We start from the raw sequence: 13,982 nt of genomic DNA, 5'->3' as shown, positions 1-13,982 counted from the left end.
AACTCGACCTGCCCAACTCTTACTAAATTTTTATTTCTTATGAATTGTTTAAGTATCCAATAATTTTTGTTATATTAATTATATATAGCATACCAAATAAAATATATTTTAGAACATATTTTGACGAAATTTCTTATTGATTAATTTGGGTTACATATTAGCTCAATTTTTAAACAGAATGAGTTGAAGAGATAAAATAGGTTGAGAAGCCAACACGTTTCCTCTTTCAACGGAAAATAGTTGTGAAATAACGGTAGGGACTTAGTAGCTCTGTTGGTTGGCTACCTGAACTTTCACCTTGTTGGTGAGGGTTCGAATCCCCACATTGTAATTCCCTCTTCCATTTCCTCTTCCCCTCCTCCCTATGTAATAAAAACAATTTAAAAAAAAAAATTGTGAAATAACGCAAAGGACTGTAATGGCTTCTGAAAGCATGAGAAGCCACAAGAGAATAATAAAATGCTTAAATAAAATTGTAATAGTGCTAATAGAGTTAATTAGTGCATTAGTTCATACTGGATTTTTGCATTTGACTATTTTTTATAAAAAAAAAAAAAATATATGATAAACAAGTATATTAAGTGGGGGACTATCAAATTGGAGATAACAACTATATAGGGAAACCTCACTCTTTAGTTTAATAAATCGTTTATCAAAAAAAAGTCTAATAAATCATACAAAATTGAAACATAAAACATATTACTGAGAAACTAAATTCTAATCTCTTTTCATTGGGAATAATCTGCAAAAACTAGTCATTGAGTGAAATCTCAATAATTAGAATCCATTTGACTCACCAAAAAATAAAGCGCTCCTTACCAAGAAGTTCTACACTGAATGCTCGGATCCAATTTCTCAAATTACTCTGACTTAAGCTCCATTATTAACAAAGACATTGTTGTAGAAAAAGGTACAAGTAATCTTCTTTCTTATTTTAGTTTTCATGGAAATTGAGACAAACGTATACCTTATCACATTGAGAGGATGAGAGACCCTCCAACAAATCAATCAAATTGTCAAATAGGAAAAAGAAAATGTAATCGAACCGTCCAAAGACTTAGCCTTATATACCAAAATTAACAGTTTGAAGATAGTGCTGAATGGACCCACTCCCCTTGAAACCTATAATTAGATGATGCATCGTGACAAGACACCCAATATTAGTTTCCCATATTATAAATCATCCTCTTTACCTTACAAAAAAACCAAGGATTAACATCAAATCATTTGAATACTTTAGTATTAATACAAGGCCTTAATTTCGTTTACTGAAAACTGTATAGAACAGCATTCCATTTATAATTTATCTTCTCTTCCTTCTTCCTCCCATTATTTTTTAGACTAATGGCTGTGAGACACTCTCCTTTTGCTGCCACTCTAATTTGGAAATCATCTTCCACCAAAAAGGAAAGGCCTGCAAAAAGAGTACTGTTGGTGTGTGCAAGTGATCAAAATATTTCAATCAAAGCTACGGGTAACCGTACTTCTCTTCAGATCAGATCAACTTCAAGCCAAAAACTTAAGGTTTTCTTCTCATCTAGTTGTTCAATTGAATCCCCTTAGTCCAAAAGTAACACTATGTCTATAAATTGGTGAATCGCCTTGGTAGTCAAGTGTATTTACGAGTTTGGAATTTTTTTAATTCCCTTGTTTGTATTCCTGGCTTTGCCAGTGGCTGGAAGTATACCACTCCATGGAGTTAACAATAGTTTACTAATATGTTTACACTTTAATATAGGTATTTGAAGATGGGTCAACCGGCATAGTTTGTTATAGAGACGAGAATGGAGAGATCACTTGTGAAGGATATGATGAAGGTCCTCGTTACTGCCATGAATTCCCAAGATTTTCTTCTAAGTCAAGGTACGTAACTATAAGAATTGTGTACCATTTCATTTTTTTATAGAACAATGGACAAGTGGCTTATTTATTATCTGGTCGTGCTTGTGTAAATTTGCAGAGATGAAGAAATCATAGAGCTACTCCAAAGATGCTTGCTTCATGTAGCTGATTCTGCAGAGTTCAATTAGAATCCTAAACTCATTATCATGCTTATCAGCACTTTCATACTACTGACAATAATAACACAATAAAACACAGAGCTCGTTTCAGTGTTCAACTTGTTCAGTTGTTCTAGTAGTATGCTTTACAAGGAGAATGGACCTTCCTTTTCATGGTCCAAATGTAATTATGTAAACAAGTCCGACTTTTAAGTATGCCAATTAGTTTTCCCATTTCAACCCATTGTTTTTGCTTAATTACATTTCCTCTCTTTGATTTTTGCCCCTCACTAGTTACTTTACTACAATAGATGTGCAACAATTACTTCTTCAACCATTTCGACCAGAGGTCCAGTCTCTGACAACGTAATTCTATTAGCTCTGTTTTCCGTCAAAGATTATACAGAGGACATGGAAAAAAATTGACGGAAAGAGTCCAAATCACAATAACAAAAAATACGAGGAAAGAGTAGCTTGATACACTTGAAACTACACCAGCTAAACTGCTCCAAATCATGCATTGTATAAAATTGACATTGATCCTTTGGGGCTCATGTATACCTTGGATTTTACACCAAAAAAGAAAAAGAAAAAAAAACTTAATGAAACGAAAGAGATGTACAAAATATTTCCACAGAGGGGGACCTGAATTCTAGGCAGCAGAGACTTTCAACGAAATACAAGCCTCACACTTTTCTGACAAGAAATCAAGTGTTCTCCCATTTAGGGAGAATTGCAACTGGAACTCCGTGCCAAAAGAATGGGAATCGAAAATATGGGACATGTATGAACCTGGGATAACCAATGCAAGAAACCCAATTATGTGCTCAATATACAGGCAAACAGATTTACAAAATCACTCCGCAGATCAGCCACCTTGCATGTTTTCGTTGCATAAATCAGTCTGTGATTTACTGGGAGCACCAGATGGTGGTGACCACTGATCAGGGACCATCAGAAAATAGGTGGTCATGGCCTTCCGGAACCTCTTTTTGTACTGCTTAGGTGAGATTATAGTCGGTGATGCATTTTTGGGTCCACCAAGGATCCCAGAGGCCTTAACCCAAGTCTCCAGGTGCTTATCCCACGTATATTGTCTCATGAAGTCAATAATCCCAAGAACAAGTTCATTCTTCTCTTCATCAATCCCAACCAATAGTGAGTAATCCATCACATCAACTAACTGCAAGGATGATTTACTCAGTTAGTTCAAAACCTCACTTACCCAGAACACAGACAGAATTTGTAAGAAAGTACACTTGTATGCCAATTATAAGAACATGTAACATATATAACAGCATAATGGTCTTCAGTTGGGTGTCAAAAAAGTTAATGTCCTTGACAAAATAAACAGGAAAGGAACAAACAGTCTTGTATGTCTTTATTGGAAACGAAAGGAGAAATAGCACCTTCCTTCAAGATCTGCACTTTTTTGCAGGACTGACTTGCTTTGGAGAATATATATTTTTTAGTGGAAAAGATTTTAACCACTTTTTCTCACCCCTTTCCAACTAACAAAATACAAAAAAAAAAACGGTGGACAGTTCTAATATTCTAGCTTTCCTTTCCTTTCCTCTCTTGGCACCCATACTGTGGCTTAGGTAGGACGAAGATGAAGGGCTTGGGGAAAGGCAAGCATCTGAATCCATATTTGGAGGGGAAGCGAAGGTTAAAGTGGCCAACCCCAGCTTAATCTTTCTGTAAAATGGAAGAATTTGGAGGGACTAAACCCCAAATCTCTTCTTTATTACCGGCATAATCTAATTTATTTACTTATTTAGTTTTGGGTGTGGGGATAAGGGGAAGGGAATGATAAGGTTCGTTCAGTCTCAAAACACTCCCCAGATTCTACTGGACCATCATCACTTGAACAACTCCTAATGGTTAACAAAGGTGCTTTTTTCCCCTCCCTCTTCCACACCCAACCCAAGTACCAAAACAGACTAACTTGTTCTGAATTGATATGAGGATCTCACTGGTTGGAAGTGCTTCAATCAACTGCAATACCAACTTACCAAGCTTTGATGGACCATCACAGACAGGAAACTGTTACATGATCCAACCACAATAGGTGCACAGAAGTTGACAGTAAATTCATTATATGTAAGCACACAACAACATAAACTTACAGCGAGAAAAGCAGTGTCATTCCATACAGCTCGCTCCAAAAGTCTTTTTGCTTTGTTTCCAACAAAAATAGGTGAAGTTGGCATCGCTTCAATCAAGTTCTGATCCAGCAAGACTTTGTTGCTTCCACTGGTGTCAGGATTGTAACGAGACCTCGCAGAACCTTTCAGGTCATAAAGCCTCGTCAGGTTCCTCCCAAATAGAAGGTTCTCCATAACTAGCACATCCATTTTAGATTCCTTCCCTCCTTTAAGATGCTTTGACGACACCTTCACACAAAAATAGAAATAAATATCTACACGGCCTGATAATTAAATCATATTCAACAATGTGCATGCTATGACTAGCCAAAATTTGCAGAGAGGAAATAATGAAGCACTTGTGATCTTAGTAACTATTTGCAAATACTGCAGCAACAAATATGCACCCCATGCTTTGTGGTCCATTCACCTATAAGGCCATGTTTTTAATCAGTATCGTCTTAAAGTCTATAATATCATCTGCCTTAAGAGTTAAAAGACCATAAAGAAAGTAAATACTAATCTCACAACCCATTAATTAAGAATCCATAATATCAACCCTCTTTTTTTTTTTTTTATAAGTATAATATCAGCCCTGTTTCCCCAGAGCAGAACTCATCTTTGCGTCACAATTCACAGCAATCAGGTCATTATTTGCGGACAGAGAGTTTTATAAATCTTAATCACAAATTTGCACTGGGTATGTTGTTGTTGTTGTAATCACAAATTTGAGCTGCTGAAGTAGTCAACTTAATATAAATACCTGATAGATCCCCAGAATTTTTGCCAAGCAAGTTGGACTCCCCGTGCTTAATGATTCAGAAATATATTTGAAATATGCAGGAGCAAATTTCATAAATGATTCCAGCTCTGTCTTTGTCACTTGCTTGATAATAAATCGGTCATCCAAGGTTTTAGCAAAGAAAACGTTGCTCTTGCCTCCTTGGGCTCCCCACTTCTTACAGCGGCTAAGAGATCTTATGAAATCTATCTCTGATGGACAACACATCCTCCTCAAGGCATCAAAGCGCTTTGCATAATAACAAGTCACTGAGTACTTCACTTTCCCTAGCGATCCATCATCTGCAAAAGAAACTCTGGCATGCAGTGTCTTTGTGTATGATGCTGGATCCAAATCAAAAGAGCTGCGAGAAACAGACAAGGACAAGATACTCTCATCCATAGATCCAAGACTTCTGTAGGATTCTAAAACCATTTCATCAACTGATTGAGAGGAGTGCAGATTACCGTAATCCTGTGACTGGATAGCAGAGTTAGAGTCCAAAGTAGCATCCTTAGATTTCTCAAGCTCATCAGATACTTGGGCATGATAATCATGAGACACTAGTGCATAAGATATAATACTAGTGGGCTCATCATCATACACTGGTATAACAGTATCATTAACCCCAACAGGTAGGAGTAATCTTGCTCCAGTTTGGGCATCTGTCTCTCGAAATGATGAAATGTATACTGGATTATATCCCCCAAGTGGATCCAATTTCTGAGCACTTGGTAAAAAGTTTTTGTTCAGCGTCCGGTAGAAGCTAATAAAAGGCATACCTAACCAGCTCCCAACGTCTTCCATGTTTTCGGAGCCTTTGGAGGATAATAGAGGAGGAGACTGAGACACCTTAGTCCCACTCTGTTCCTCCGCCCCATGGTCTTCAATATACACTTTTTCTGCCGATCCAGTTGTCAAAGTATCCACCAGAAGTGGTTCAGAAGATTTGCAGGTACCACCCTTCAGCACTCCAACAACGGAAGTTGTTTCACCAGTCCAAGCTGCCTCAAGAGTATCTGACAAACTCTCCATGTTTGGGAACTGCCCCTTGGATAGTGCTCTACGCCCCTGTAATATGGATTCGTCTGCATGTGATACGCAAAAACTTTTTGTTGCAACAGGAAGACCAGGTGGTTTTTCGATTCCACAATCAGCATCACAACCAATTACAGATTCTTGATGAACAGCAACCACATGACTGTTTTGGCTAACTCTTTTTCCTTCATCCCCATTTTCACCAGCCTTTAAAATTGCAGAAACAGATTTGGAGCTATTCGGCCATTTGCTGGGATCAGCCCGATTATCTAGATCAGTGGACTTATCACTACAAACCAACGGTTTCTCAGGTTCCAAAGAGGTAACATCTCTATTAATCCAATGACTCTTGTCATCCAAACTATCTGCATATACTAGACGGTGGTCCCAAACATAAGATTGAAAAAGCAGCTGTCTTCTCAATCGATTGATCTCCAAAATATCAACAGACTGCCCCTTTTTCACTTCCTTCATGAGAATTCTCTGGAGGGATTCCTGTTAATGTCAAAACCACATTAAAAATATCTTTCAGAATGAAGATGGCATTAAACCCCTTGAGCATTTCGATTTTGCTGTTAATTTACAGGACATTAAGATCATGATACACATATTAAGTTCAACAGTCATGCAAATGGCTAACAACGAAAGCAAGCAATACAAGCAGAGAAGACAATTTCACCACAGTTTGTCTTCCACAAGCATGACAAGGTTATAAACCCGCAATCAAACCGACAATGGAATCATATAGAGACCTATTTGTCGGAGAGGTTACTGATCGCCCAACCGAAGATAAAACAAGTGGAGCACTAAAGTGTAATTACTAGTAGTCAACATCCAACAAACAGAGAGGCAAGAGGTAGGGAGAGAATAATTAAGACCATGTAGGATAAACATTGGTCAACTAGTGATCATTGAACCCTACTTACAAGTCCAAATTCACGGACTCATACCTCAAATTCTGCTTTCTCCTTCTGCAACATCCCTTCCAAATCAGAAATCTGGCGTCTTGCTTCAGGTACATTAATGCTAAGCTGTCTCCCAGATCTCTTCTCCACCAAAAGCCGAATTGCATTAAGAACCTCAGCGAACAAAAGTTCAGCTCGGAAAATGACCTGCTTATATTACAACATTAAATCAGTACAGGGAGAGATCAGATGCCAGCTACTCAAAATCCAAAGTCACATTCTTCGCACCTCATTCACTTCATGTTGTATCCATTCCTGATTCACATAGTTGAAATCCAGTTTTGAGGGAGGAAGCCGTACTGAGTGAACATCAATCGATGCATAGCGAAAGCAAGCAACCATCATCCCGAAGCTGCAAAAGTTCCAAATTGAGTGCTGCAAAATATACTCAACTAAAAGCGTCAATGTTTTCCAGTCAGATAACATCATAGCTTGGCCAGACATTATTTGACACATTAACACTAGAAAATCATGCCAACATATCGAATATCATGTATGACCAAGAAGGAGAGCAAACACTTGCAATGCTCCTAGATGTAAAGCGTTCCACACTACCAAAGAGAGTAAGATCATACCCGTAAAACCGAAGACAGTCTCTATGTAACGAATGACCACAGCTTGCCACCCTACTTGCAGCTGCATGGTTTGAAAAACTAAGTTCCAGAAACTTCCCAAAGGACAAGCCCCAAGCAGCATCAGACATCACTACTCTTTGAGTTGCTGGAGGAAAGCCCTTATTATCGCGTGGACATCTAAGGCACCTGTGCCACATCCATATTTTTCCTTCCTTTTCACCAGGCAAAAGAATTTCCAGCAGCTTCTTAACAGAAATAGTTAGAGTACCCTGTCGGTGAGTATAACACTGAACATGAGCTTCTGAAGGCATATCACATGAACGGCACCTGTAACTCTGAGAATACAGATTGAAAGAAAAAAAATGAAGATCCTTTTAGTCACCTTAACCGTATCGGTAATGTTTCTAGCATAAGGAAAGGGAGGGGAGAGTTTACTTGATCAAACAAATGGTTTCGTAGAAAACGGCCCAATGGCTTATCAAAGTTCCCATAGTATTTAATCCGAAAGAGATGAGATCTTTCACAGACAGTTCCTTTCCAAACACATCGGGACGACAAGGAAACCAAAATGCTTTGATTGTCAGATGGAGATGGAAGACACTCTTCCTTCAAAGACGCCGATTCATCAAGAACGTTTTTCCCATCTAGTTGCAAATGACTTCGGTTCACATCCATAGCATTGCAATCATTTTGAACATTCTGTGAGAGCATACCTTGATCAACTTCCTGTGAAGGACCAGAACAAGTAGAAAGGAACTTGTATCCTTGGGCATCTTGGACATCGTTAGATACTGATGCCTTTGCCCCAGAATACTCCACCATATCCAAAATACCTCTGTCAGACTCATGATCAAGAGAGGGCTTACAGAAGGAAGACAGTGTGCTTTGAGCAGTACATAAGTCAGGAAATTCTGACACACCTATCTTCTGAGCACAAATGCTGGCAGCCTTGACCAGGTCGGTTGGCGGAGCACTATTTGACCTTTGCTGCTCACTACCAGATATCAGCCCTTGTGTTTTTTCACCGCCACGAATTGTAAAACCGGGTATAGTTGAGATGGATCTGTCGATTGTTGATGTTTTATCTGGAAGTGTAACAGTAATCGGAGAATTCAAAGGAAGTTCAGGAAGAGAGGCTCCTTCATCAGCAAGAAAGGATGTTTCTAAAGCCAAATGATAAGCCGCAAAAATAGAATATTGAACCACACGCTTCACTTTCTTTAACTCATCTCCATTTGCACCACGGAGTAATATCTGAGACAACCAACGCAAAGAGAACCAATTAAATATTTTCAATATCCAGGGGAATACTGCAAAATGTTTATGTTAAAGGAACTTGATCTTTTCCAAATATGGGCTTTCAGATTACTATTTACATCATAGCAACTCAATAGATATTTATCTACTTATGTTCTTATTCTTCTGGTATTTGTAATAAACTTACGGTGCATCCCAGTGGCATTGGACAGTCCTCAAAGTACATCAGTGTCTTTACCAGCTTCTTTCCATTCTGTCCAGCTGTACCATGTTCTTCCAGAAACTTCTCAACATGAAACATGTCACAGTATCCCACTGTTTCAGATGAGAGATGATCTATTGAAGGAACTATTTGACCACCAGTGCAGCGAGCTATACGCTCCAAAACTGGCTTTTTGATATTTAAGACAAGTGATATGTCTTTTTCCAAGAGGTACTCCTGCGCATAGCGAGAAACAGATTTTTCCACCAGAAGCACATCTGGACTGTGTGCATCAATTTTGGCAACAGCCATCTTCAGATGATCCATTTCCTGAATAGCAATAAATATTATAAGCACAAGGGCCTAATATTATCTTTTATAAGTCCTGGAAGAAAAGGTAAAATTATCAAAACCTGCTGCAACAATGTAGCGAAACTTGATAAGTGGTTAGAGACGCGCTGGTACTCGAGAGCACCTTCGAGGATTAATATGCGGGCCTTCTCTATTTTTGATGTCATTCGCCGATGAGCCACATTTTTCTTGCAGACAACTCCTTTCACTACAGCACTATTTAAGGGAAACGTGTTCATATGAGAGATAAAAATGCATGCAATAACAAAAGGAGGGAAGGGAAGATAGAACGCAAGAAAAAGCAGGAATATAATCACAAGCAAAGAAAAAGCTGCCAAAGACAATTATGCCCTACCCTGTTGATAGCTAGCAAATAGGACAAGTTAATCATACGAAAAAAGCAAACCCAATTATGACAACCTCTTTACTCATTGGAATGCTACAACCACTTTACCAAATATTAGTCGAGGACAAACAATTGAAATTTTTAAAGGGGAAAAGCTAAGTATCGCACCAGACACAAATGACTCACCGCAGAGAGGGAGGGAGGGGGGGAGACAGACAGATAGTGAGACTGTGCATGCAGATACATGACCCACAATAATTCTCCAATTTCAAAAGTCGTGTTGCTACTCATCCTAACTCCATGTAATATAAGAGGCGAGAATCGAACAAAAAGAGCTGAGCAACATATTGGACCAAAATGAAAAACATTTCTTTTGTTCACCTGTCAGTACGGCGCCCAGAGGCAATGCACTTCACCTTTACATATCCCCCAGGGTCCATTCCCCCACCTTTGCTTGTGTCTGGCTTCAAAAGTGTGGCAGCTTCCCACGACAGGGACGTAACTATCTCCAACCAACTCTCTTTGTCACCTTCCTCACCAATGACAAGTTTTTCAACCTGCATAAGCTGAGATACTAAAGCCCTGAAGTGGCCATCAACAACATTCGTGACTACCTTCTTTTGCTCCTCATTTGACCTGTCCCTACCTCTATACTCACCACTTCCAAAACTGCTTGACGTTTGTAAATATCCCCACTCTCCTACAGTATCTCCATCATCATCATCATCAAACAGCAGTCCTTCCCGTTCATCTTCTTCATCTTCTGGTTCAGGTGGGAGCCACAGAATTCCATTGCTTTCAAAATCCACAGGTTCCAGGTTAACATCTTGCGCAGCATATAAGGATGATGAAGCTTCAAATTCATCAGTAATATCCTGCTTTACAATCTGCTGCCCTTCTTCAGAAGCTTGGGGATCAAAATTATTCTGCGAGGACAAGCTGCTCATACTTTTTTCATTAACAGCTTCCCCATTAGGATGAACTTTACGTGATCCATAGTCCTTATCCATGTCATCATAGTCATAACTGAAGTAGCCATTAGTCTGAGAATAATGTTTTCCTTGGGAATCTAACTGGTAAATACCATACTCATCATCTTCATCATAACTCCTGATTCCAGAATATAACAAGAAACAGTTAACTGAAGTGAAATACTTGTGCGACCCACAAGTAGCAAGAAGGGCAGTCAAATAGAGCAAATCATACTTCAAAAATTAAAACAATCTCAACTAGAAAAGTGGAGCTGGAAATGATTTTAGAAAAGCAATGAGGAAAAGGCATTATTCTCAATAAAACCTTTAGTCAAATCACTAGAAAAGTGGAGTTAGGTTTCCTATTTTCATGCCTGGACTCATGAGCTCAGACAATTTGAGGAAGGAAAGAAATAACTATGGAAGTGAATACAGATTAGTTCTCCTTTCTCTGTTCAGCTTATTCTTTATTAGGGTAATTGGAGATTGGTCAGGTACTATCGCTAGATAATTATCTTGCAAGTTGCATGTAAGAATAGCATCAGATTTCTTCAGACTGGTCGCTGCCTGGACATAGCTAGCCTTGGGTAACCAAGTCTTGCAGTGACAATATATGTGCCACCATAAGGGCCTTGACCAGGCAGCAAACCTCAGCATGTGGCGTTAATAAACTTGCTTCTGACATTAGTTGTCAAGAATCTCCATCAAAAGTGCATAATATTTCTACTTTTCTTTTTTAATACTTAAGAAGTTCAATTAATGCCATTTCTGGCATGAAGGAAAATTGTAGAATCAAACCTGATAGAGAGGGCAAAGCCTGAGGGTGATCACAAATATCTCAAATACGGTCAATATACCTGTTATGTAGTAAAAAAGATGCCTAAACCATAAGGGGTCGTTTGGTAGCTGGATAAGAGACAAGTTATTCATGTATTAATTTTTGCATTAACTTATACCATGTTTGATATCTAGTAAAGAGACACCTTATTCATATGTTAATTTATGCATACTTATACTGCGTTTGGTAGCTAGTTAGGAAGTAAGTTATTCATGTATAAAATTAGTACGACGTTTGGTTTGCAATTTAGAAACCCGCATAACAAATACATGTATAAGTTATGAGGGAATCTATATATTATTTTATGCGGGGTAGAAGATGGAATAACTAATACATAGATAACTAATACATGAATAAAAAGTTGAAATGACATTACCCTTATCATTCCACTTAAATACTTTCCTTTTCTAAACCATATTTTTATATAATTTTTAATATAATATTTTAATATTTTTAAAATAAATAATATTTTTATTTTAATTGTAAACAAATATTTTTATTTTAAGAAGTATATAAAATTTATTAACTTATAATATAATAAAGCAACATCCAAAGAAATAATTTATGCATAACTAATACCTGCATTACTAATACCTGCATTACTAATACCTGCATAATCCTAACCAGCTACCAAACGACCCCTAAGGGCAATACACCTATTTACATTTGAAATCAAAGAAATGACAAATGACAAAGGTGACAAACCAGTAAAGATGTGAAGAGAAGTACCTCGTTGTGCTAAATGAAAATTGGTTTGTCGACGGATTCCCGACCCCTGTATCAGCAGGATCAGTGCTCCCTCTTATTGTAATAACACTATCTTGCCTGACCAAAGAAGATTCCATTACTGCTGATTGGCGTGGCGGACTAAGTACAGAAGGGTGTGGCACTGAAGTAATGGAAATGCTACTACTGTCACCGGTTTCACTAGACTTGATGCTGATAAAACTAGCCGCAGAAAGGAAAGTATTGGAATCCAGATTAGAGACCTCAAAAGCATGATTAAAAGCTTGCTGCCATTGCTTGAAACAGAAATGACAAACCCTGACCTTTTCACACTCCTCTTGTAATGACCTTGGCTCGCGAGGTGGTGCAGGAACAGAGTTAGATGTGCACTTAGCACAGAAAACACGTCCACAAAGTCGACAATGATGCCTACGATTAAACAATGTGAATAAAGAATCACATTCATAACACACCCTACAACTCTGATCGGGCATCCAAAAATCCCTCGACTCGTTAGCAGAAGACTCCCCTCGAGGGAGTGGCATCCAAGATTTCAGCAACCCTAACAGATCAAGGGATGTCCTATCCATCGACAAATCACACCTTCTGTGCCTCTCATTGCTATAATCTCATATCCCCTAATGAAATGTGTCTGATCCAAGAAAAAAAAAAAAAGAGTATAATAAACCCCTTTAACAAGTTGACCACACAAATTCTTCACTGATTATACCAAATTCTGCAACTGAAAATACTTCAATAACCCATTAACATGGGGCCCACAGATCAGAATTCTCAAAACGAACACACAAATCTACAGTTCACAGGTTGATCAAGCACTCATCATGCAACAAAAGCCCTAAATCAGGAGTTATCCAACACTATTAATAAATCCTGAAAATGAGTCTCCGCAAAAAAAAAATCCACAATTGGAATCGAAAGTCAAATCCAAATAAGGAAAGAATTTAGATAAGCAATCAAAACCTTTTTATAGCGCAGACACTAGGATGAAGACAACAACACGCTTTATCTCGATAAAACCCAACTGTCGTTAAATCACTCCAACACGGTATCCATAAAATTGCCAATCAATAAAAACCCTCATCTTTGTCTCTCTGCAATTAAACAATTGAATAAAATATTTATGCTTAGCCAACAATGTACATCTCAATAAATAGCTCACGTTATGTAAATAAATAAATAAAAAGTTACAGAATTGAGTTAACTGGATAATAGAGCCGCTATGAGTTACCTCTTTTAACGCCAATCAATCAATTAGCGAAAACAGATAAGCAGATGAAGACAAAAATCATAGAGCAATTTCACTGCGTGCTATGTGGTCTATGCAAATTGGGGATTGTGTGTGACGCGCGCATAAAACTGTTATCCAACTTGTCAATCATAAAATAATGATTAGACATATTACCTCAGTCAAATCATCTTTTTATTTCTTTTTCTTTTTTTTTTCCTTTTTGGCTTGGCTTTTTTCTAGAAAATGGAGTAATCTTTTTCGAAAAAGGGAGGATAGAAAATAATCTTTGGCTAGAAAAAAGTCAAACTTTACTAAAGAATCTTCCATACTCCGCGCCCGTCTTAATTTATATGGCATCATATAAGTTTAAAAAAGGTACGAAAATTTTAAAATTTGTAATCATAAATGATTTTAAATATTTATGTGGTTATAAATTATTTTATTAAGGTAAAATGTGAATTTTAAAATTATGTTATTTCTTATAAAAAGATTTCATATTCTTTTCGGGACAAACTAAAAATAAAATGTATCACATG

General features: G+C 37.8%; 2 protein-coding genes across 7 annotated transcripts; one reads left to right on the top strand and one right to left on the bottom strand.

The window, feature by feature from the left end:
* The first annotated feature begins 1,181 nt into the window (after positions 1-1,181).
* On the top strand, positions 1,182-2,240 carry LOC132633552 (uncharacterized). The gene is made up of 3 exons (XM_060350046.1): positions 1,182-1,524; positions 1,739-1,863; positions 1,961-2,240. Exons 1-3 carry the CDS (start codon positions 1,345-1,347, stop codon positions 2,028-2,030), a joined length of 375 nt encoding a protein of 124 aa, XP_060206029.1. The 5' UTR covers positions 1,182-1,344; the 3' UTR covers positions 2,031-2,240.
* Positions 2,241-2,504: 264 nt separating this feature from the next.
* LOC132633550 (1-phosphatidylinositol-3-phosphate 5-kinase FAB1B-like) lies at positions 2,505-13,604 on the bottom strand. Of its 6 annotated transcripts, none has more exons than XM_060350044.1 (13): positions 13,447-13,604; positions 12,521-13,309; positions 12,201-12,419; positions 10,044-10,772; positions 9,379-9,532; positions 8,951-9,295; positions 7,942-8,760; positions 7,507-7,841; positions 7,160-7,283; positions 6,917-7,078; positions 4,911-6,461; positions 4,130-4,396; positions 2,505-3,183 (listed from the first exon to the last, which is right to left on the bottom strand). In XM_060350044.1, exons 2-13 carry the CDS (start codon positions 12,661-12,663, stop codon positions 2,869-2,871), a joined length of 5,163 nt encoding a protein of 1,720 aa, XP_060206027.1. In that variant the 5' UTR covers positions 12,664-13,309; positions 13,447-13,604; the 3' UTR covers positions 2,505-2,868. The 6 variants fall into 6 exon arrangements, with proteins under 6 accessions (XP_060206027.1, XP_060206023.1, XP_060206024.1 ...); XM_060350040.1 differs by having other exon boundaries at positions 12,201-13,088; positions 13,179-13,309; XM_060350041.1 differs by having other exon boundaries at positions 12,201-13,053; positions 13,179-13,309.
* Positions 13,605-13,982: the final 378 nt, after the last annotated feature.

This window comes from Lycium barbarum, chromosome 3 (genome assembly GCF_019175385.1).
Source record: "Lycium barbarum isolate Lr01 chromosome 3, ASM1917538v2, whole genome shotgun sequence".
Classification (NCBI taxonomy): Eukaryota; Viridiplantae; Streptophyta; class Magnoliopsida; order Solanales; family Solanaceae; genus Lycium; species Lycium barbarum.
The sequence above is the reverse complement of the archived record's forward strand: the minus strand, read 5'-3'. Positions and strand labels throughout refer to the sequence as shown.